Genomic DNA, 23183 nt, shown 5'->3' on the forward strand with positions numbered 1-23183 from the left:
CTGCCCCTCTCTGCCCCTCTCTGCCCCTCTCTGCCCCTCTCTGCCTCTCTTCTGCCTCTGCCCCTCTGCCTCTGCCCCTCTGCCTCTGCCTCTGCCTCCTCTGCCTCTGCCTCCTCTGCCTCCTCTGCCTCTGCCTCCTCTGCCTCTGCCTCCTCTCCCTCTGCCTCCTCTGCCTCCTCTGCCTCTGTCTCCTCTGCCTCTGCCTCCTCTCCCTCTGCCTCCTCTGCCTCCTCTGCCTCTGTCTCCTCTGCCTCTGCCTCCTCTGCCTCTGCCGCCTCTGCCTCTGCCTCCTCTGCCTCTGCCTCTGCCTTCTCTGCCTCTGCCTTCTCTGCCTCCTCTGCCTTCTCTGCCTCCTCTGCCTCCTCTGCCTCTGCCGCCTCTGCCTCTGCTGCCCCTGACCCTGCCTCTGCCTCTGCCACCTCTGCCCCTGCCTCTGCCTCTGCCCCTGCCCCTGCCCCTGCCCCTGCCCCTGCCTGAGTACTTAGATCACAGCATGCATTACCACACCTGGCTCCAGCTCACACTCCTTAAGTTATGATCTTTTATTGTCCAGAAAATCAGAAGTTTAAATCAGAGAGGAGAAACCACTTCTCGGCTGTACCTTCTAGTTTCTAATCAGCTTGATGTGAGGAAACCTCCGGAAACAAATTCTCAAGATCCATATTATATGTGAACAGAAATCAGAAGAGAGTTAACAAAGGGAGCGTATTTAGCCAAAGAGATCAGTTAGAATTCCAGCAGCAAAAAGAATATAAAACTGTGACTAAAAAAAACAAAAAAACAAAAAAACAAAAAAACAAAAAAACAAAAAAAAAACTGTTATCAATTTTTCCTAAGGAAATCTAAGCAAGACAGCAAAAAATAATTCAAGAGAAAAAAATGGACACTAACAGACTGAAAAAGAAATTAGGGAAATGACACCCTTCACAATAGTTGCAAATAATATAAAATACCTTGGTGTGAATCTAACCAAGCAAGTGAAAGACCTGTATGACAAGAACTTCAAGTCTCTGAAGAAAGAAATTGAAGAAGATCTCAGAAGATGGAAAGATCTCCCATGCTCATGGATTGGCAGGATTAATATAATAAAAATGGCCATCTTGCCAAAAGCAATCTACAGATTCAATGCAATCCCCATTAAAATCCCAACTCAATTCTTCACAGAGTTAGAAAAGGAAATTCTCAAATTCATATGGAATAACCCAGGATAGCGAAAACTATTCTCAACAATAAAAGAACTTCTGGAGGAATCACCATCCCTGACCTCAAGCTGTACTACAGAGCAATAGTGATAAAAACTACCTGGTATTGCTACAGAGACAGGCAGGAAGATCAATGGAATAGAATTGAAGACCCAGAAATGAACCCACACTCCTATGGTCACTTGATCTTTGACAAAGGAGCTAAAACTGTCCAGTGGAAAAAGGACAGCATTTTCAACAAATGGTGCTGGTTCAACTGGAAGACAACATGTAGAAGAATGAAAATTGATCCATTCTTATCCCCTTGTACAAAGCTCAAGTCTAAGTGGATAAAGGACCTCCACATAAAACCAGATACACTGAAACTAATAGAAGAGAAGGTGGGGAAAAGCCTCGAATACTTGGGCACAGGGGAAAAGTTCCTGAACAGAACTCCAATGGCATATGCTCTAAGATCGAGAATTGACAAATGGGACTTCATAAAATTGAAAAGTTTCTGTAAGGCAAAGGACACTGTCAATAGGACAAAACGACAACCAACAAATTGGGAAAAGATCTTTACCAATCCTTCATCTAATAGAGGGCTAATATCCAATATATACAAAGAACTCAAGAAATTAGACTCCAGACAACCAAATTACCCTATTAAAAAATGGGGTATAGAGCTTAACAAAGAATTTTCAACGGAAGAAACTCGAATGGCTGAGAAGCATCTAAAGAAATGTTCAGCATCCTTAGTCGTCAGGGAAATGCAAATCAAAACAACCCTGAGATTCCATCTCACACCAGTCAGAATGGCTAAGATTAAAAACTCAGGTGATAGTAGATGCTGGCGAGGGTGTGGAGAAAGAGGAACACTCCTCCATTGTTGGTGGGACTGCAAGATGGTGCAACCACTTTGGAAATCAGTCTGGCGGTTCCTCAGAAAATTGGACATAGCATTACCCGAGGATCCAGCTATACCACTCCTAGGCATATACCCAGAAGATGCTCGAACATATAACAAGGACATATGCTCAACTATGTTCATAGCAGCCTTATTTATAATAGCCAGGAGCTGGAAAGAACCCAGATGTCCTTCAACTGAGGAATGGATTCAAAAAATGTGGTATATTTACACAATGGAGTATTACTCAGCTATTAAAAACAATGAATTCGAGAGGTTCCTAGGTAAATGGATGGAACTAGAAATTATCATCCTGAGTGAGGTAAGCCAATCACAAAAGAACACACATGGTATTCACTCACTGATTATTGGATATTAGCCTAGAACCTTGAAATGCCCAAGATGCAACTCACAGGCCACATGAAGCCCATAAAGAAGGAAGACCAAGTGAGGGTGATTCGGTCCTTCTTAGAAGGAGCAACAAAATACTCAAGGGAGCAAATATGGAGACAAAGTGAGGGACAGAAACTGAAGGAGGGGCCGTCTCAAGACCACTCCACCTGAGTATCTATCCCATGTGCAATCACCAAAGGTAGATGCTGATGTGGAAGACAGGAAGTGCATGCTGATAAGAGCCTGATATGGATATCTCCTCAGAGGCCTTCAAGAGTCAGACATATTCAGAGGCAGATGCTCACAACTAGCCATTGAACTGATCATGGGGTTCTCAATAGAGGAGTTAGAGTGAAGACTGAAGGAGCTGAAAGGGTTTGTGGCACCATGAGGAGAGCAACAATACCAACCAACCACAGCTCCCAGGGTCTAAACCACCAGCCTGGGAGCACTTAGGGGGGGGATCCAGGGCTTCAGCTGAATATGTAAAAGTGGAGGTCCCTGCTGGGCATAGGTGGAAGAAGAGAACCTTGACCTCATGAAGGCTGGATGCCCCAGGGGGTGGGAATTTTGAGGGTGGGGAGGTGGGTGTGGGGGGGTAGATAGAGGTTACATCCACAGAGAAGAAGGAGGAGGGGTGAGGGGATTGGGGGTTCCGAGGGGGTGGTGGGGGATGGGGTAAGGGGACAACATAGGAAATGTAAATAAATCATCCAATAAAAAAAAATTAAAAAAAAATGGACACTAACGAAAAAACAGTTTTAAATATTAAATACTATGTAGCTATTAAAAAGTATACATTGATGGGCTGGAGAGATGGCTTGGCTATTAAAAGTTAGGCTTACAAGAAAAGTATAGGTGCGACATATAAAATTGTTCACAACAAACTGGGTAAAGAGAGGAAGTATAACACAATATGACAAGAAGGTGACTTCTTTTTCAATATGAATTAGATAGGTAAGTTCTTTATTTCCTGTCTTTGAGAAAGGGCCTACCTATGTAGCCCAGGCTGGACTTGAACTTTCAGTTCCACTGTCTCCAACTCCATAGAGTCACAGATATAGGCATGTGTCCCATACTTAGTACATACATTTCTTTTAATTTACACACAAACCCTACACACATATCTGAAAGTACAGAAATATCTACCACTGGAATAAAAATGTATTACAAATTTGGGGGCTTAAAAACATAAAAACTAGGCTGTGGATGAAGCCCAGCAGTAAAGCACTTGCCAAGGATACACAGGGACCTAAGTCCTCTGTCCAACACAGTAAGAAAGTGAGGAGGGGGGTAGGAGAGGAGAGGGGAGGGGGAAGGGAAAAGGGAAGAAGGGAAGGGGAGGGGAGGGAAGGGGAAGGGGAAGGGAAAAGGGAAGAAGGGAAAGAAAGGGGAGGGAAGGGAAGAAGAGGGGAGAGGAGGGGAAGGGAGGGAAGAGGAAGATGCAGGAGAGATGGAAGGGAACAGGACAAGATGGGAAGAAGACAAGCAAACAGAAAGTTCTGGAAGTCAGCAGCAGGCGTAATTTAAAGGTGCTGGCAGAGCGTGCTACTTCTGGAGGCCCCAGGAGAGAGAAGTCCCTTTTATTCCCCTGACCAGAGGCAAGAGGCAATCTGCATCATAACCACAGCCTCTTCCTCAGTCTAAATGCGGCATATTACCTTTTCCCTGAGTTGACATCCTGACTCCCTCAAAGACCCTCAAAGCATCTCAGGGCCGTCTGGAGCAGAACACTATTCTTGCTCCCAGGTCCTTAATCACACCAACAAATACCCTTTTAATGTGCATATATTCACAGATACATGGACATTTTTTGATATGATATGCCTATCTCGGTAGCATTAACTTCTCATGGTGTGATTTAGGGAGATTTGGAGGTATTATTTATCTTTCTAGTTTTTTTTTTTATTATTCCTAAAGCTAACATATATTATTTGTACCTAAAGGGGGTGAAGTTACACTTAGTTTCAACCACCTTATTTAAGATAAATAAAGAAATACAAAGGCAGTTAAAATATAGTAAATGTTGGGGCTGGAAAGATGATTCATCAGTAAAGAACACTGGCTGCTCTTCCAGAGGACCCAAGGTTCGGATCCCAGCACCCACACAGCAACTCACAACTGTCTGTGACTCCAGTTCCATGGGACCCAGTGTCCTCTCCTGGCTTCCTCAGACACTGAACACACATAGTAGTAGTAGTACCCTGACATGCATGCAGGTAAAATATTCATACAAGTAAAATAATTAAAATTAAAAATATGTAATATATTTTAGTAAAATGTTAACAATTGGTGAAACAAGGTAGAATTCACCGTGCAATTCCTTCATTAGTGGCGCAGATTTAACATCTGTTAGAAAGAAAAGGGATGTGGAGATGGGAAGCTGTTGCAAACAGCTCTAGAAATGAAAACCACCAGTGGGACGGAGTCTTCGGCTGGATTTAGACTCCTAGTTTTGTCTCTAGAAGTGCTGACCTGAGTGGAAGTAGCCAGTCAGTGAGGGGGGCAGGGAATACACACCTCTTCCTTCTTCCCCATAGCCCAGGTGTGGAGGGACCACAATCCTTCGCCTCTCTCCAATGCAGACACCAAGTAAGCCTTCATCCATCCCAGGAATCACATAACCCTGCCCAATGTACGTGTCAAAGGTGTGGTTCCGCGAATAGCTAAGAAAGAAGGAGGAAAAGGTGAGGTCATTCACAAGGGACACACACAGCAGCCGGGGAAATTACTCAGAATCCCGAGGCCAAAGGGCCACAGGTAACTCCACACCCTAGAACAGCTAAACCATAGAAACTGAGAACACGGCCCCTGGAATGGGGGCCATGTGAGCCTCTGCAGGAGCAGCCCATGAGCTCACTATCTGTATGGTCACATTGTAAAAGGAGTGTGGGTGTGAGAAGCGAGCATACGGCAGAGCTGACCGGACTTGTCTCATCTCCTTCCCAGTTCCCTATCTGCCCTTGGTATTCACATATTTGCATTTCCTTCCTCACCTTTCCTTCCGCCCCAATACTACCAGTCTTACTCTGATATTTCCCTTCCCACTCACACCCACAGCTCGAGTGTACAAAGGACTACTCATGTTTCCTACTTCCTAAAGTAATTAATGTTTAAACGATTGTTTTTTGTCCATTGCTTATTGTGCAATTTCAGAGCGAGCCTTCCCTTTGACAGTAATTGTTTTGGGAGATAGTATTCCACTCTGCAAAAGTCTGAGACTGAGCCTGGTGCCCTAGGCGCCACTCTAGCAGACAAAAGTAACACCTCAGTGACACCTCGAGTTACTGAAGCCCAGACCCTCATCTTGAGCACAGCAGACACTTCTACAAAATAACAAAACCCAGTGTAAAAAAACAACACGAAGACTATGTAAAATAAATACAACCTGATGCCACCAAAACTTACTAATTCCATAAAATGGCCTACAGAGTGAATTAGATGAAATCCCAGGAAAGAATTCAAAAGAATACTTATAAATATATTCAAGGAAATCAAACAAAACACAAACTCTGGAATGGACTGAGACAGAACAGAAATAAATGAACAACATGAGGAAGTCAATACAGCATATAATAAATTGATAACATAATAATTTAATAAAGAGAAATGCTGAAACTAGAAACAGCTCAGCAGTTAAGACAGAGACCCCAGTTCAATTCCCAACACCCAAACCAGCAGCCTAAACCTTCCTGTATCTCCAGCTCTGTGAGAACATGGCCGCTGGAGATAGCTGCACTTGTGTATACACAATGTATTTACAAACATAAATACATACACACGTTTTTGAAAAATACTAGAAAAAAATTCCAACTGAAAAACTGGAAATGAGCCGGGCTGTGGTGGTGCACGCCTTTAATCCCAGCACTTGGGAGGCAGAGGCAGGCGGATTTCTATGTTCGAGGCCAGCCTGGTCTACACAGTGAGTTTCAGGACAGCCAGGGCTACACAGAGAAACCCTGTCTCGGAAAAAAAGAAAGAAAAAAGAAAGAAAGAAAAACTGGAAATGAGCATTTCAATATGTCATGTAAGTTGGAGAGGCCCACCAGCAGACTGCATTGAGAGGAGAACAGACTATCGGAGCTTGAAGAAAGGGTGGAAGAACTGGAATATTCAGACAATACCAAAGATAGATCACGTAATAGAGCATGAATAAATAAATAAATAAATTTACAGAAACAATAGCCATCATAGAACTTCAGATTAAAACCTTAGGTATGGGTTTTCTCTTGAAAGTTAACAAAGTTTAGTTTGTTTAGTTGTGTGTTTTGAGACTAAACTAACATAAAAATTTAAAACAATCCTTCTGCCTCAGCCTTCCAAGTGCTAGGATTGAAGGCATAAGTAATCACACCTGGGTCTTACTTCTAAATGATACCCAGAGAATGCTATCAAAAGATAATATATACGAGGATGGAAAAGGGAAAGCAGTATAATTCCATTTTAATTAAGAATACATTAAAATTACACACACACACACACATAAGCTTTGACCCAAAGAGTCTTCTTGGAAATAATCATATACTTGAAGAGCTAGGCACAAAAAAAATCACTACAACAATTTTGAAAGGTCAAAAGGTAGGAAAACCATAAACAGACCCCAAAAAGATTGACTGCATAAGTTTAGGACAGAATCTATACAATAGAATATTATATTGGTTAGGATGGATGAGATTTCACTGCACTCAAGTGGAAGACTATTAAAAACTGCAGAAACAATAGTTCCAGCCTGTGGGCAGAAATCCAGTATGCCCAGGAAATGATTCCTCTACCTCCTTCCTTCCCTTCCTCACATACATACACACACATGCACACACACATACACACACACATACATGCACACATACACACACATACATGCACACATACATACATGCACACACATACACACACACATACATGCACACATACAAACATGCACACACATACACACACACATACATGCACACACACATACACACACGTACATGCACACACATACACATACATGATGCACACACACATACACACACATACATGCACACACATACACACACATACATGCACACACACACAAACACATACACACACATACATGCGCACACACACAAACACATACACACACACACACATACATGCACACACACACACTGGATAATAATGAAACTATTCAAGTTGTATGGAGGGGTGTGCACGTATAACCCTAGGATTTGGGAGACTGGGTCAGGAGGACCACCTTGAATTCAGGAGCTCAAGACCAGTCTGAGCTACACAGAATACCTGATCTCAAAAAAAAAAAAAAAAATCCGGCTTGGGTTATCGCTCAACGTGAGGCCCTGGGGTTCAATCCCAAACTATAAACTTTTAAAAGGATGAAGTGAGGGAGGAGAGAAGTAGAGGAGAAGGAGGAGAAGGAAGGGAAAGGGAGAAGGGAAAATGAAGAAAAGGAGGAGTAAGAGAGAAACTTATAAAAATGGTTCCGTTGGGGCTAGAGAGAGGACTCAGCAGTCAAGAGTACTTGCTTGCAGAGGACTGAGTGAAGTTCTCAGCACCCACAGAGTGGCCCGCAACCATACATAACTCTAGTTCCAAGAGATCCAGTACATTCTGTCCTCTGTAGAAATCAATACACGAGGTGCACATACATAAACGCAGGCAAAACACTCACATACATAAAATAAGTAAGTCTAAAATAATAAATAGCTAACTCTAAAGAATAAATCAAGCAAAGCAAAGACAGGTATATTGAATATCTTAATTTAGTATTTAGTTTTATTTTGAACCATGTGACTACTGTTTTCTGTAAGAAAAAAATAATTAAAAAAAAAGAGAGATCATAAGAATAAAAAGAATGTGTTACCCGATTTAAAAAAGTACCATAGAAAAATCCCTCTTTGCTGCTTCGGATGGGTAAACAAATTAGAAGTCTATTACCTCAGAGACACGGAGGCTCTGTCACTACTTGTTTATAGGAAGCTGAAGGAGTGGTTTCAAAAGAAACATGCCACCTGAATAAACAAGACATGCCATAGCTTGCCACGTGCATTGTGCACTGAAGCCAGCTGTGTCACTGCTGATGAAGAGGCAGAGTAACCAGCCTCTGGAGCCTCCATTCACAAGGGAGCCGAGTGCATCCAGCTGGCTGTGCTCAACTTTTACACAGCACATTCAATACCTTCACTCAACCAACATGGAGAACGTGTTGAAACAAGGAATAAACTGAGGCCGATACTCAGAGAGCTCTGGCACGACCCAACATCAGGAAGCTAGGGCAGCACAGATAGCTGGTTCTTTGTTCACTGTACCTCTCCACCTCACTTCTGATCACTCCACATCCTAGAGTCTATGGTGGGGTTCAGGAGGGGAAAGAGAACAATGGGTGCCTAGGAATATAAGTCCCTCCTGTTTTCTCAACCACCTAGACCAAGAGACCCTTGTAACCCCCCTAGGAACAAACTCAGAATCTGAAAACAGACCTGGACAGATGACTTAAAAATTAGTCAGGACTGATGGTATATTGCAACCACGGCCAAGCATGGATGCTTAGACATCACTTAGCCAGATGTTCTGGTGAGTGGGAAGTAGCTTCCTTACCTGGAGTCAAAGAGGGTGCCGTCCAGAAGCGTGCCATTGTAATGATACCTGAGGAAGTCTCCACTCTGACTTCTCCGTTCACAGTTCTCAGGGATGACCTTGTTCTCAATGGAAATGGTATCCTTGGGGTTATGGAGGTCCAACAACGCAACATCAAAGACTAGGGACGCCTGCCCAGGGATGTCTTTTCCTAGAGTGAAATGGGAGAACAATTCATTCCAGACATAAAATTTAGGAAGTGCTTTAACCACCACACATGTCATCTGTGTCAGTGTTCCTCATTCCTTGAAGTTTTTCAGCCAAGGAAGCAAAAGCTCTGTTCTCCGTGTTGTGTAACTACAGTGTCTCATCCTGGTGTCTAACTGTGAACACTGCATAATGCCTGACTGGCTCAGGAAGAGCCAACTCACAAGAGATGCACACCTTAGATGCTGGGGCAGCAATGAGAAGCTCTCTGTGGAATCCAAACACATACCTCCTATGTGTTCTGTCTGGGCACAATCAGCATATGAATGGAATAAATAAATAAATCCATGGGATAAAAGATTTTAAAAGAATAATTCATATCTTCAAGAGACAAGAAGTAAGACACACTGTGGTAATTTTCAAATTATTCCTCTTTAGTAGGGTATTCCATCGCCTGACTCTTTGAAGAAACAGTATGGCAGGACTGGGTTTGTAGTCAGTAGGATAGCACATTTTGCATGCACAAGGCCCAAAGTTTGATCACAAGCACCAACAAAGAAAGATAACCCATTACAGAGATTTGAATAAGAAAGGCCCCCATAGTCTCAGACATTTGAACACAACCCCCTAAGTTGGCAATACTATTCAGGAGGTTTAGGCAATAAAGCCTTACTTCGCTGGAGTAGTCTGTCCCTGGGGGCTGACTTTGAGATTAAAGACCTCACACTTTTCCCGGTTGCCTCTCTGTTTTTTGTAAATGCATTTGAAGAGGTAAGCTCTCACCTCACTCATGGGACCATACCTGCTGCTCACTGCCGTGCCTCCCGCCATGATGGGTTCTTATTCCTTGGATCTGTAAGTCCAAATAAACCCTTCCTTCTATCAACTGCTTCTGGTCACAGTGTTTTATTGCAGCAACAGAAAAGTACAGCCATAAGAGCCGTTTGCTGATCTCAAGCGTGGAAATATAAAACATGGAAAGGCTCGGCCTCATCCCCTCAGCCTCCCCTCTCCTTTGCCCTATAGACTACAGAGGCAGAAATCAGCGTGGAAAATATTCCATTGGTTATTGCTAAGTAGAGTACCATTCAACTTCCTCAATGGCACTATGTTTTCATTTGTATTCTTTTTTTATCGTGTTTCTTCAAAATAGGTTCTTATTTACCAGGCTAGCCTTGAACTCGCAATCTTATGGCTCAGTCTGTCAACTGCTACTACAGGTATGTGCCACCACGCCCTGCTGTCATTTCTATTCTTTATACCATGTATGCCTACTACTTAAATGCCTAAAGGTCTCTGTTGTATCCAACCGTCAGTATGACTGAATTGTGAAATTTAATATGAGTAACTAATAAACCTTATTTATCAGTCAACACTCTACTTCTCTTGATTTGGACACTACACTATTTTATTTTGCTTTTGAGACAGGATCTTATGTGGCCCCGCTGGGCTCCAACTTACTGTATAGCTGAAGATGACCTTGAATCCCTGATCTTCCGGCTGTCACCTCTCAAGTACTGAAATTAGAAATGTGCACACCCCCCCATATGCTGGGGATCAAACCTGGGGCTTCATGAATCCTAGGCAAGGGCTCTACCAACTGCACAATCGTCACAGCCAATGGTATGCTTTGAGTTTGTCCAAGTAGAATATATATACACACACACACATACACACACTCATAAAACAAAGAAAGGGGTAAAGCAGGGAAGTACGTCAATTTAGACACTGGTGGCTAAACCTTTACTTTGATGTTTACAGCTTCTTAAATTGTCTAGATCAAATCTTGCTTACAGATAAGAAAGTGAGAGAAGCTGGTGCCCGTGACTGCAGCTGGTAAGGCAGGGAGGGACACAGCACTTACCATGAACACCGATGTCCATGAGCAAATGTGAGTTCTAGATAGAAAATCGTCCTGACACGCATTGTCCAGTAATGATGGAAACAAAAGGTATCTGTGGAGTAGCTCAGAGCCCTTAGCAATGTATGGCTCTCGCATACCAGAGATGTGAAACTGTGGCCAGAACTGAATTTTAATATCAATTCATTTTTACTTCAATATAAACAACCACATATTGTAGCCAGTGGCTACCATAGTTATAGTGTTGGCCTAGAGCAAAAGGCATGATATATTTCAGTCGACACAGATGAACTGATCGCTACAGACACAGGTAAGGACAATGAGGCTAGAGAGGTGACTCAGAGATGGCCCAGGAGTTAAGGGCACTAGCTGCTCTGGCAGAAGACTTAGGTTGGGTTCCCAACACCCACATACAGCAGCTCTCAACAGCCTGTCTCTCCAGCTCCAGGAGATCTGAACCCCTCTTCTGGCTTCTATGCATAATGCACTCATATGGCACATGTACAGAGAAGCAGCCACACACTCATACTCATCAATGAAAATAAACATAAAAAGATGGATGAGTGAAGCTCTGAGGAAGAGGACTTACCATCTCCCTCCTCCCCATAGGCTAGGAAAGGGGGGATGGTGATGATACGCTTCTCCCCGACACACATGCCTAGCAGCCCTTTGTCCATTCCAGGTATCAGCCATCCAATCCCCACGTATGTGTCATAAGTCTTCATGCGATTATGGCTAAAAAAAAAAAATCAAAGAGGAAGGAAGCGAGTTCCGTACCATTCCTAACTCATCCCTTGGGATTTTTGTTTCCCAAATCTCAGGTAAACAGAAAGCCCACAGTCATCCCTAGGGACAGGCATAGATCCCACCTTTGCTCCCTTCATGTTAGGAAGAAATGAGAGGCTGCTATGGATGCCAGCAGTCAACAGCTCTCCTACTCACTGAGCATCCTGCCATTACAGAAAATCTCAGAGCGGTCCCTAGTCTTTAGCCTAGCCTCAGGCCTCTCTATGGTCCTCCCCTTCCCTTTCCATAGACAAACCGTATAAATGACACAAACATCTATGAGTTTCCTTGGAAACATAGCCCTTCACCTATGTGGAGCTCTCCAACTACTGTTTAATCACTTAATCATTTAAATGAAATTTTTAACTTCTTCTAAGGTGTTACAGTTTGACCCTGACACCACAGAGTATCAAACACTAACCAAAACTCTATGAGGAAGGATTAGGTACTAAGTACAGTTTGGTAGAATACATTTTCTGGCTTCCTAACGAGCATTTTCTTCTTCCTAAAGAAGACATGACAGAAGGAACCAAGGGCATTTCACACATCGTCACCAACAGTGGGGACTTACCTGGAATCAAACAGTGTCCCATCCAAGAATGTTCCGTTGTAGTGGTACCTCACAAAATCAGATACTTGGATAGTCCGAGGGCAACTGGGGGGTTTGAAATACGTCTCGATCTGAACCTGGTCTTCAGAATTCCAAATATCCACCAAGAGGACATCGAAATGGAGAACGGAGTTTGGAGGGATCACACCGGCTGGAAATCAAAGTGTGTTCACACTGAGAGACTGCCATCTTCTGGCGACTCAGAGATTCCCTAGAAAGCAGCTGATAGATAGCTATTTTCTCCTTGTTGAACCGCTCCCCCCCTTGAACCGCTCCCCAACCCTCACCTCCCGGGGGCGGGGGAGGAGTGGAAGAAGTGGGTACAGCAGTCGGGAGAAGCTAACCGAAAAAGATTGATTAGATTTCTCCCCAAAGTTGTATAAGTGTAAACCGTGGCTAGCAGAGGAATTGTGCCCTAAGGCGCTGCCTACAAGTTGTACCGGGAGCTCCGGAGACGCAACATTTACCTGGCACCACGCATACTACCGTGGGCTTTTTAGTGATCCAGCTACTAGCCGGAAGTAACCCATCAGCCCCACCACGCTCCTGTAAGTTACTCCAATGAACTCATTAGTTCACCAGGCTGGATTTAAGTGGGATCTTTGGTCTACTATCAATGACCTAAGCGGGTTAAATAAACATTTGCTCACATCCCACAAGGAAGAAGTCGATTGACTACTGCCATGTGAACAGAAGCCAAAAGAATTCAAACCCATCACAGATGTACAATTCCAAAGGGCTGATTCTTTCTCCAAATAAAATTAGAGAGAGAGAAATTCTCCTCTTCTCAAGAGTTCATTAGATAGATACTCCTCTGCTGCCACTTTCTTTACTCTCTAAGAGATAAACCTATCCTGGAAATGCTAGCTATGGGTGTTGGGCCTTTCTTTTTCTCCTATTAAAGATCCCAAAGTCTCCAGTCAGGTTGGCCAGAGGGCCTTCAAACGTGTCTATAAGTAACAGAATGAAGACTTACAAACTCCTTCACTTCCATAGGCGAGGTTTGGGGGAATCGTCACAAAACGCCTCTCGTTCACACACATCCCGACAAGAGCTTGGTCCATCCCTGCAATCAGCTGGCCTTTTCCCACAAATACATTGAAGGTAGAGTCCCTGTCATAGCTGACGATCCAGAAGGAAGGGAGAGAGAAATAAAAGCATAGTTATCGCCATTGTGGAAACAGTTTCGTGATAGTCACAGCAGCAAAGAAAAGGGCCTGCCAAAGAGTTACTGACCCAGGATTTGTCATCACTGGACAGCATCTGCGGGGTTGAAGGTTTTATATTAACTTGAATATTGCCAACAAATCCACTTAAAATTGCTTGTCACTGGGCTGATCAGCTCAGGCCCAGATCCAGGACATTTAATTAGCTCTCCCCAACATCTCCCACCATGAATGAACTGCTGGAGTTCATAAAGGAGCCAGTCCTACAGATCCAAAACTATAAGATCTTCATGACCCAGGGCAACACCAGGATAGCCATATTCAAGAGGAGTCCTTGTGAGGTTCCAGTATTGATAGTGTAGTAAAAGCCAGAGGCCTCATACCGGACCAATGACTCACTGCAATGAATATTTGCAAGCAAAGAAGTGTGGACCAAGGGGTATACTGCAGCACACACTGTGACAGAGTACAGCTTCCATGATGAGATTTTTTTTTCTTTGTTGGGGATAAGGTTGCAAGGGTGGAGAGAGTATATATCAGGGTGATTGGACTTGCGGTGCATTATGTGAAATTAACAAAGAACCAATAAAGTTTTTTTAAATGCTTGCCACACAAGCCTGACACCTGGAGTTTGATCCCCCTAAACCCACAGTGGAAGCAGGGAACTAAGTCTTGAAATTGTCCTCTGATTTTCTAAGCACACTGAGGTACATGCGATAGAGGGTACACACGATTAAATGCTGACACGTCAGGCCATAAATAACACATCGTGGCTGGGACTTAAAACTTTGTTCTTCAACATTAAATTCAGCAACAAAGTTTTATCTTCCAGGAGATGTATTGGTTACATGGCTCTGAGAGATATATAAATGAAGGCCAAGACAAGGACTTTGTCTATAAATACTTTATAAACTGGCAGAGAAACCCACAGTTTCAAACACTGTATGTGGGAAAAGTGACATCACATCTAGGCCTGATAGCCTGTATGTAGTATCAGCTACAAAGAAAATGGAGGGAAAAGGATCACAAGTTCAAAGGTAGCCTGGGCAACCTTGTGAGACTGCCTTGAAATTTAAAGGGAAAGAGGTCTGGAGACACTGCTCAGGGGTGGAATCTAGCGTTGCAAGGCTCTGGATTTCATCCCCAGTCCTGCAGACCGAAGAAAAGAGTCGGTGTGGGGAAGAGGAAATGAGTGCAAAACGGAGAAAAGTAAGCAAAAGAAACCGTGCCGCAGATCTCGGTTTACAATAAGAAACAATGGAAACAACTCAAGCCGATGCCCTCTGGCTTTATTTTAGTCAGTGTGGTCATTTCATGGATTCCAACTCATCCATATTGAAGGGTGCTCTTGGTGAGTGAGGGGTCGGCCAACGGGATGGCTCAGCTGGTGAAGGCGCCTGCTGCCAAGCCTGAGAACCTGGGTCCCTGGTGCTCACATGGTGGATGGAAAGAACCAACGGCCACAAGGCATCCTGTGACCTCTTCGTGTGTCCTGTGGCAAGCATATGAGCTGGCACACGTGTGCGCATGCACGCGCACACACACACACACACACACACAAATACTACAGGTGACACAGCTATAGTGTCAAATGATACCATTTTCTATTTACACAAATATAGATACTATGAAAAGATCCATTTTTAAAAATCTGAGAGAGAGAGAGAGAGAATTAATAATTGCTAGAATTTATGATTCTGTGCCACCCTTCCTTTTGAAACATTTACCTTCTCCTAGTGTTTTCCTTAGGAATGATTTGGTCAAGCAATGGGCTCAGCTTCTGCAGACCTGCCCTCTGCCCCAGCTCCTCCTACTCTCATACCCAGCTTTAACTCAAGGTCAGAGAACAGAACAGGATTTCTAGCCTAGGTCACACAGGAACACAAGGAGTATGTGCATCTTCTGCACATAGCAACCTTGAACCTCCACGCTGGGACAAATGCCATCTCCTGCTCTGCGGGCTCCTGGTTTTTGCCTGAGCATGGCCATATCACAGTACCATCTTCAGAGCCATCCGTGGGATGGCGATAATGAAGTTACAAGCAAGGCTTCCTTCCAAGGCTCCTGAAGACCAGCACATGTGGGGCAGCAACAGTACCCAGGCAGGAAGTGGCTTTAGAAATGCATTCCTCATCTGCAGGACCTGAGTACAGTTCCCAAGCTTAAAACAATTTTTTAAATGCACACACATCCTGTTTTAATAGTACTAATTCATTTTCTAGGACGTTTACACATTTAGCATTGAATGGTATTTAAAAGTCCATTAAACTGAAATTAAATATTCAAAGAATCGGTTTGGTGATGGAGGAACATTGTAGGCACAGCTAACAAATCATAAACCATTCCTCTTAAAACCACATTAAGCATAAAGAAATTGCAAATTAAATGGAGAGTGTTTCTGGGCTTTTATTTTATTTACTTGCTTTTATTTAATAACTTATTTTTTATATAGGAGTGTGTTGCCTGCACGTATGTTTACACACCACATTCATGCCTGGTGGCCAACTCAGATCACCTAGAACTGGAGTTATGGACAGTTGTAAGCCACTACATGGATACTGGGAATCATACCTAGGTCATCTAGAAGGGGAGCTGTGCTCTTAACACAGAGCCGTCTCTCTGGTCCTATTCTATTTTGAGAACTTCATACACAAGCACTGTATCTACACCTCTCCTACTCCTCCCCTCCCCCCTCAAGCCCCTCCTACACCCTGTCTACCAAATTCACACTCCCTTATTTAATCATTATTGTTATGTGTTATACATATTGAGGGTGAGCCAGGGGAACTGAAGCTGATATAGAAACTGGGTGTGGGATGCTTTAAAGGCGGGCTGCTTCTTGCTCCACAGAGTTTGAGGGCCAGAGAAGGAAACCTACCCAGCCAGACCAATCATGGAGAAGAGAGAGTGAGGAGGGAGAGGGTTAGGGAGCCTACAAAAAGGGCAACCAGAGTTCCTGAGTGGCTTCTCACCTCTAAGGCCCCTTTAGACCACCTTGATGGGAGCTGTTTGTTCTCTTGTTTTTTCTATAGCTCATGATTTTCTATACACATGCAGCACTGAGAGCTATCCACCTGTCACTTTTACCTTCTGGGATCAAGCCAAGTTCTCCACCGTTGGGACCCTCAGACTCCTAAGTGACATCGTCTTGGCATCTACCACTACCCCTCCTTCTTGTGACTCAGTCTTCTAGCTTTCCCAGAGGTCCAATTCCCTGTCTATCCCTAGATGACTGTGCCTCACCCTAGTACTTCTGTGGAATTGTGTATTTTTATGTATGTGCATGTGTGGATGTGTATGCATATTTAAACATTTCTTATATAAACATGTTTCTAGGGCTGACCACTTAGGATTGGACATCCTTTGTGGGAGCTCAGCCATGGAGAATCTCTTAGCAGGCACTGACCATGTGTATCTCCTATATCTAGGGGTGAAACCATGTGACATTTTCCTCAATCGACACTAGCATGTCAGCTGGTACTAGATTTGATCAGGCAACCATATTGTTGAATATATATATATATATATATATATATATATATATATATATATATATATGAAGTATCATATATAAAGGTTTATACTTCAAGTATAAAGGTAACTGTTTAGAATGCAGTTAGAAATTATATTGGTTTAGGAAAATGGAGGTAGTAGGTTCTTCTCTCATGTCTAGGATCTCTCCAGCCCTGAGTAATTGGCTTTATATTACCAGGCATGATTCCCTCCTGTTGAGCAGACCTGAAGTCCAACTAGATAGCTGTCGGTCACCCCCAAGATAAAAAGTGTCACTATTGCACCACCAGAGATGTCTTGCCAGGCTGGTCATTATTGTCGTTTGTAAGCTTTACAACTAGATAGCACTACTGACGGCTTCCCTCCCTTGGACGCTTGCACAGCAACTTCCTTCTAGGTCAATTCTAGCTCTACTCTACTGTGTTCTGATGTAGACAGTGTCTTCAGCAATTGGGTCTTACCTTCAAATTCTGGAAGGAAACCAAGGACAATGGCAATAGCCCATATTCTTTTAGGAGAAGTGTGCATTCCTTTGACCTACAACTTGCTGCAGGTTTCCCATTCTGCCACTGGGATTTGTGTTCAATGAATACATGACTCTTGAGGGAACCACACACACACATGCACACACATACACACACACACACACACGTACATACATACATACATACATACATACATACATACACATACATACATACATACACACACACACATGTCCATATATATTATATGTTTTAAGGAAGCTCATATAGTAACATGACACTCTAAGGCTCTTTCAAACACCCTCTGTGTTATTTACCTCTGCTTCTTCACTTGTCCCGGATTAACCTCCCTTCCTCTCCACAGGTGAAGTCCCTGAGCACATTTTTCCCATTATCCTTCCTCTCACTCCCCTCCTGCTATGCCTCTCTCTACCATTTACCAAGCATTTCTTCTGTGTTAGGCCCAGTAGCACACTAAGCTCTTCACGAAGAGCTTGGATCCGTCTAATTCTTGACTCCTCATAATTCTTACACAGCACAGGTTGTGTTGCATAATGCTTAGACATTCAGGCTCCCTGGAAGTTAATTTTTTTTCCAAGCTCAGAAAGTTAGCCAAGTGGGAAAAAACAAAGGTGTTAGAATCCATGACTATCTAAGTCTCGGCTCCTGGCACAGACTCAGGAAGCCCTGTAGCCTGACAGTGTTAATTCCTTTGATGATCAGCCTCATGGTGTTAATTCCTTCCTTTGATGAGCTCATAGCACTGCAAACAATGATGCAGAAATGTGTTATAGCACTAAGGCACATAAGGTTCTAACAATGCAGGACCAGTGTTGTCTGTTGCTTAAAGGGCTGACCATTTGGAAAAACTGAAGTTATCCTAGGTAGATTTATGCTGATCATGGCAACTGGCACACACCCATGCGAAGTATCAAGCCCAGAACTGGTCATGAAAATCACTTCTGCAAATGCTGGAATAAGATCTTTTGCAGCCTGTCCCACTGTCCAGCTCATTCACACCTTTTATAGATGTCCCAATTGGGGTCCTACAGGAAACAGACGGCTCACCCAACCAGGCAGTTCCAGGAAGGCTTAATGAAGGGACTGTGCACAGCTGATATTATACTCAATGGTGAAAAACCCGATGCTGTCTCCCTGTGCTCAGAAATAAACTAGCGATGTCTTCTTTCCAATTTCTATTCAGCAAAGTCCTGGAAAAAATGGCGAGGCAAATTCATCAAGACAAAGAAGTAGAAGCATCCACACTAGAGAGAGGAAAGGTAAGTGTTCCTATGCTAACACAAGAAAGTGTAGAAACCCCTAAAGAGATTGCACCCTCTTTTGCTCTCTCTGAGTTATTAAATGACTTTGGCAATGTTGCGTGATTCAAAGTCAAAAAAACAAAAATTAGCTGTGTTTCTCTTCTACCAGTAGATAATAGGAAGTTAATAAACAATTCTACCTACAGAGTCAAAAAAAAGTTTGCTAGAAAATTAAACAAAGACCCAAAAGAATTACACACTGAAAACTAGAGGAATATTGCTGAAAGAAATGTAAGTGGTCTGGCAAGGTGGCTTACCTGGTAAGAACACTTAAAACCAAGATTGAAGACCTGAGTTTGATCCCCAGAACCCACATGGTAGAAGGAGAGAACCAATTCTTGTAGGTTGTCCTCTGATCTCCATACATGCTTGTGTGCACTGCACAGTCATGCACATATACACACATGACAAAAAGTATTAAAATAATTCTAAGCAAAAATAAAGGTACCCTACCTGTGTTCATGGATTGGAAGACTTACTGTCATTAAAACACCCAAGTGCAGCACCCAAGGGACCTACGTGCCAGGGCAAGTCCTATCAAATCCCCACTGGCATCTCGCAGCAAGAGACAAAAAAAAAATCCTAAAATTCACCTGGAAATGTCAACAATTCAAATAGTCGCAATAACCCTAGGAAAATAACCCTAGGAAAGAGAAGCAGGGACCCTCTAGTTCCTGACCTTTAACTGTAGAAGACTACAGTAATGAGAACAGCGTGCCTCTGATTTAAATTACAGAAACTCATGGAAACCTGACAGAGTCCGGAGTGAATCCTTCCATACATGGTCAAGGGGTTGTGAATAAGATCACATGGTGGTGGGATTCTAGGCACCAAAAAGTCGTGTCAGAAACTACAGCTATCTAAAAGAACAAAGTTGGGTCTTTGCCATTAAACGCAAATCATATTAAAGACATAAACTTAAGATCCAAAGCTACAAAATCCCTAGAAAAAAAAAAAAAACATGGAACCAGATATGGTTGTTCACACCTTATTATCCCAGCAATGGGGATGCTGAGGCAGGAAGACCAAGGAATTAGAGGCCACCTTAGGCTTCATCCTTAAACTCTATCTCAAAAAGCACAGGGAAAGCCTCTCAGCATTGATTTTATAATGGTTTCTTGGAGAGCACCAAAGGCACAGGACAGGCTGCCAAAACAAAAACAGTCAAGTGGGATTGTGTCAGACTTAAAAAGTCCTCACAGTACAGGAAATAATCGACAAGGTGGAAAGACAACACGCAGAACAGCAGCATAGATATGCAAACCACTCTCAGGTTTGACTCTGAACCGTCTCTCCCACAGACTCATGTGCTTGGACACTTAATCCTTAGCTAGTAATGCTACTTGGGAAAGTTACAGAACCATTGGGATAGGCCCAGCAAGTAGACATAGGCCACTAGGGGTGGCCCTTTGAAGGTTCCAGCCACCCCCCAGTTCTGGCCTTGTGTCCTGATCTGTGCAAGCCCCACTGTCCTGGACCAAGCAGCTCCAGCACCATGTCTTCCCACCATGACGGACCAAAGCCTCGATACTACCTGCAAATTAACCCGCTCCTTCCTAAAGTTGCTTCTGCCGGGCATTTTGTCACGGCGACTAGAAAGATGAGCAACACAAATACAAGATATTAATGTCTAGGATATCTAAGAAGTCTTTCAACTCGACAACAATAAAAATGACCCAGCTTTTAAAAAAAAAAAAATTGAGCAAACTACTTGAATAGACATTTCTTCAAAGAAGAAATACGAATGATGAACAAGGGTTGTGAAAAGGTGTTCAGTATTACCAAGCACCAGGGAAATACAAATTTAAACCATAATGTATTTCCTGGGTACTTTCCACCTGCAAGCTCTCCTCTAGCAAGTGAATGTGGGTAACATACTCACCCCCAAATACACAAGTCAGGCTTCAATGAGTCTATTAGTGACCAATCTCTGGCCTTAATTCCCTTATCTATCATTCTGACTCAGAACAATGAATAAAAGCCTGTTTCGAATCCTGTGCTGTCTGGATGGTAGCCACTAATCATATGTAGCTACTGAGCAGGAATGTGCTATGGTGTTGCCAACCAGGATCTAACCCAGAGCCTAGCATGGATCTCAAGCAACGTGGGTTCCAAGTTCCGCTGTGATCTACACAGATGGACCCTAGAACCCCTCTCTAGAATGTAAACACTATCTCCATCGCCCTAGAGAGATCAAGACCTTCGGGCAATTCCCAGTGGCCTTGGTTTTGGTAGGAGAAAGTTCCATAGACACTGAATAAGCCCTTCCCCCACAAAGGGCTGAACACAGTCAGGGTGTGAAGCCACAGTACCCCAAACCTCACTCTTTCCCAGCAGGCTCTACAGCAGATACTTACCTATATTGAGGGGGCAGATACCAAACTATCTGGAAGCCAGGCCAGAGGACTTCAAATGAAATCTTCATAATTAGCCCTTTCCTGCCTCTTACCTCAGGTCTATGCTGACACCACCTCTTTTCCTCAACTCTAACTTTGCCTTCTCCATGGCTCTCTTTGAAAAGCTGCCCATTTCTACCCTATCTGCTGACATTCTCCCCTCTACCCCCCCAGTCCTGAATCCTAGGCTGACCTCAGCAGCTCTGCAACTGACAACCCAGCCAAGGCACTTCTCTCGGCCTCCTCAGTTTCCTCATCTATAACAGAATTAAAGCAGCCGGAGAGATGGTTAAGAGTGCTTGCTGCTCTCCTAAGAGAACAGGATTTAGTTCGCAACATCCACACTGGACATCTCACAACTACGTACAACTCCTGTCCCAGAGGATTCAACACCTTCTTCCGTTCTCCCTGAGCACCAGCACAGTCTTACTCATACACACAGATACATAGATATTTTAAACAGAATAGACTCAATGTACCTTTCTAAAAAAAAAGAAAAAAGAAAGAAATACAAGGAGCTTTCATAATTACACTAAAAAGAGAAAGAGACTTGGGCCAATTTTTCTGTTCAAGGAAAAACATTTAAGTCCAAGGATAAAGTCACAGGTGTGCACTATGATAAGGCAAGGCCAGGTAAAAACTGTTGCTTTGAACTTTTAACAAGTATATTATAATGAAACACTGCTTTAAACTTAATGTCAACATCCTTCTGTAACTCCCATTCCATGTAACATTGTATCTCTGAGGTAATTTTCTAGATAACTTTTATCTAAGAAGGTATAAAAGACCAGAGAAAAGAAATAGAGTTGGTTGGTTGAATGGTTTGGCTTGGAGACCTTTGCCCCATCCATCCATCCATCTATCCATCCATCCATCTATCCATCCATCCATCCATCCATCCATCTATCCATTAAAACAATAAAACCAATAGAAGCAATACTACCTCAGATCAGGAAGAGAGGCCACTAAAAAACACAGAAAATAAACACTGTAGATGACCATGCAGAGAAAGACAAACCTTGTGCCCCATTAGTGGGAATGTAAAAAAATCCAACCACTATAGAAAAGAGAATTTCATTTAAAAATTTAACTCAAAAGTGCATGACGACCCAAGAATCCTATTTATCCAAAAGAATTAAACACAGAGGCTCACAGAGATACCTGTATAAACATGTCACTACAGCATGATCCACAACAGCCAAAAAAGAGAAGCAAACTAAATGTCTATCATGTGACAAATGGGAAAAATACACAAAATGAAGGAAATAAAAGAATATAATATGCTATGTATCACCTATGTATCTTGAGAATAAGTCATTAAGTGAAATGAACTAGCCAAGAAAGATAAACACCATGTGTATGAGTCCACAAAGTACATGAGGTAGACATGGGGTCACATGACTTTATAATCCCAGTACCTGATTCGCTAAGGCAGGAAGACACCAAGTTTGAGGCCAACCTGGGCTACATAGTAAACTCCAGCACCACCTGAGCTATATTGTGAGACCTTGTCTCAAAAATAAAACATTAAAAAAAAAACCAATATACTTATTGAAACAAAAGTAAAGTGTGATTATCAGGAAACTGGGGTGCAGGGAAAATGGGGAGGAACAGTCATTGCATCTAGGATAAGAGTTTTTAAGAAACAAGAAACCCTAGAGATCCATTGCATACCAACATGCATGCTACTACTACATAAATGTTTAAATGGTTACAATGGTAAATTTTGTTTTTTGAAAGAACAGCACAGGGGCTATGTGCACAGATGTGTGTGGATGCAGAACAGCACAGGGGCTATGTGCAC

The 23183-nt window shown here is 43.0% G+C and overlaps 1 protein-coding gene across 1 annotated transcript in view; it reads right to left on the reverse strand.

Moving 5' to 3' along the window:
- Positions 1 to 23183, reverse strand: part of Fkbp9 (FKBP prolyl isomerase 9) — a 46411-nt gene that overhangs the window by 15355 nt on the left and 7873 nt on the right. The window contains exons 2-6 of the mRNA XM_028758357.1: positions 13474 to 13619; positions 12459 to 12648; positions 11691 to 11836; positions 9055 to 9244; positions 5002 to 5147 (exon numbers count right to left, since the gene is read on the reverse strand). Coding sequence (XP_028614190.1) covers positions 5002 to 5147; positions 9055 to 9244; positions 11691 to 11836; positions 12459 to 12648; positions 13474 to 13619 — 818 coding nt within the window. The remainder of the gene's footprint in view (positions 1 to 5001; positions 5148 to 9054; positions 9245 to 11690; positions 11837 to 12458; positions 12649 to 13473; positions 13620 to 23183) is intronic.

The sequence above is a fragment of the Grammomys surdaster genome, unplaced genomic scaffold, assembly GCF_004785775.1.
Source record: "Grammomys surdaster isolate TR1022 unplaced genomic scaffold, NIH_TR_1.0 126197, whole genome shotgun sequence".
NCBI lineage: Eukaryota > Metazoa > Chordata > Mammalia > Rodentia > Muridae > Grammomys > Grammomys surdaster.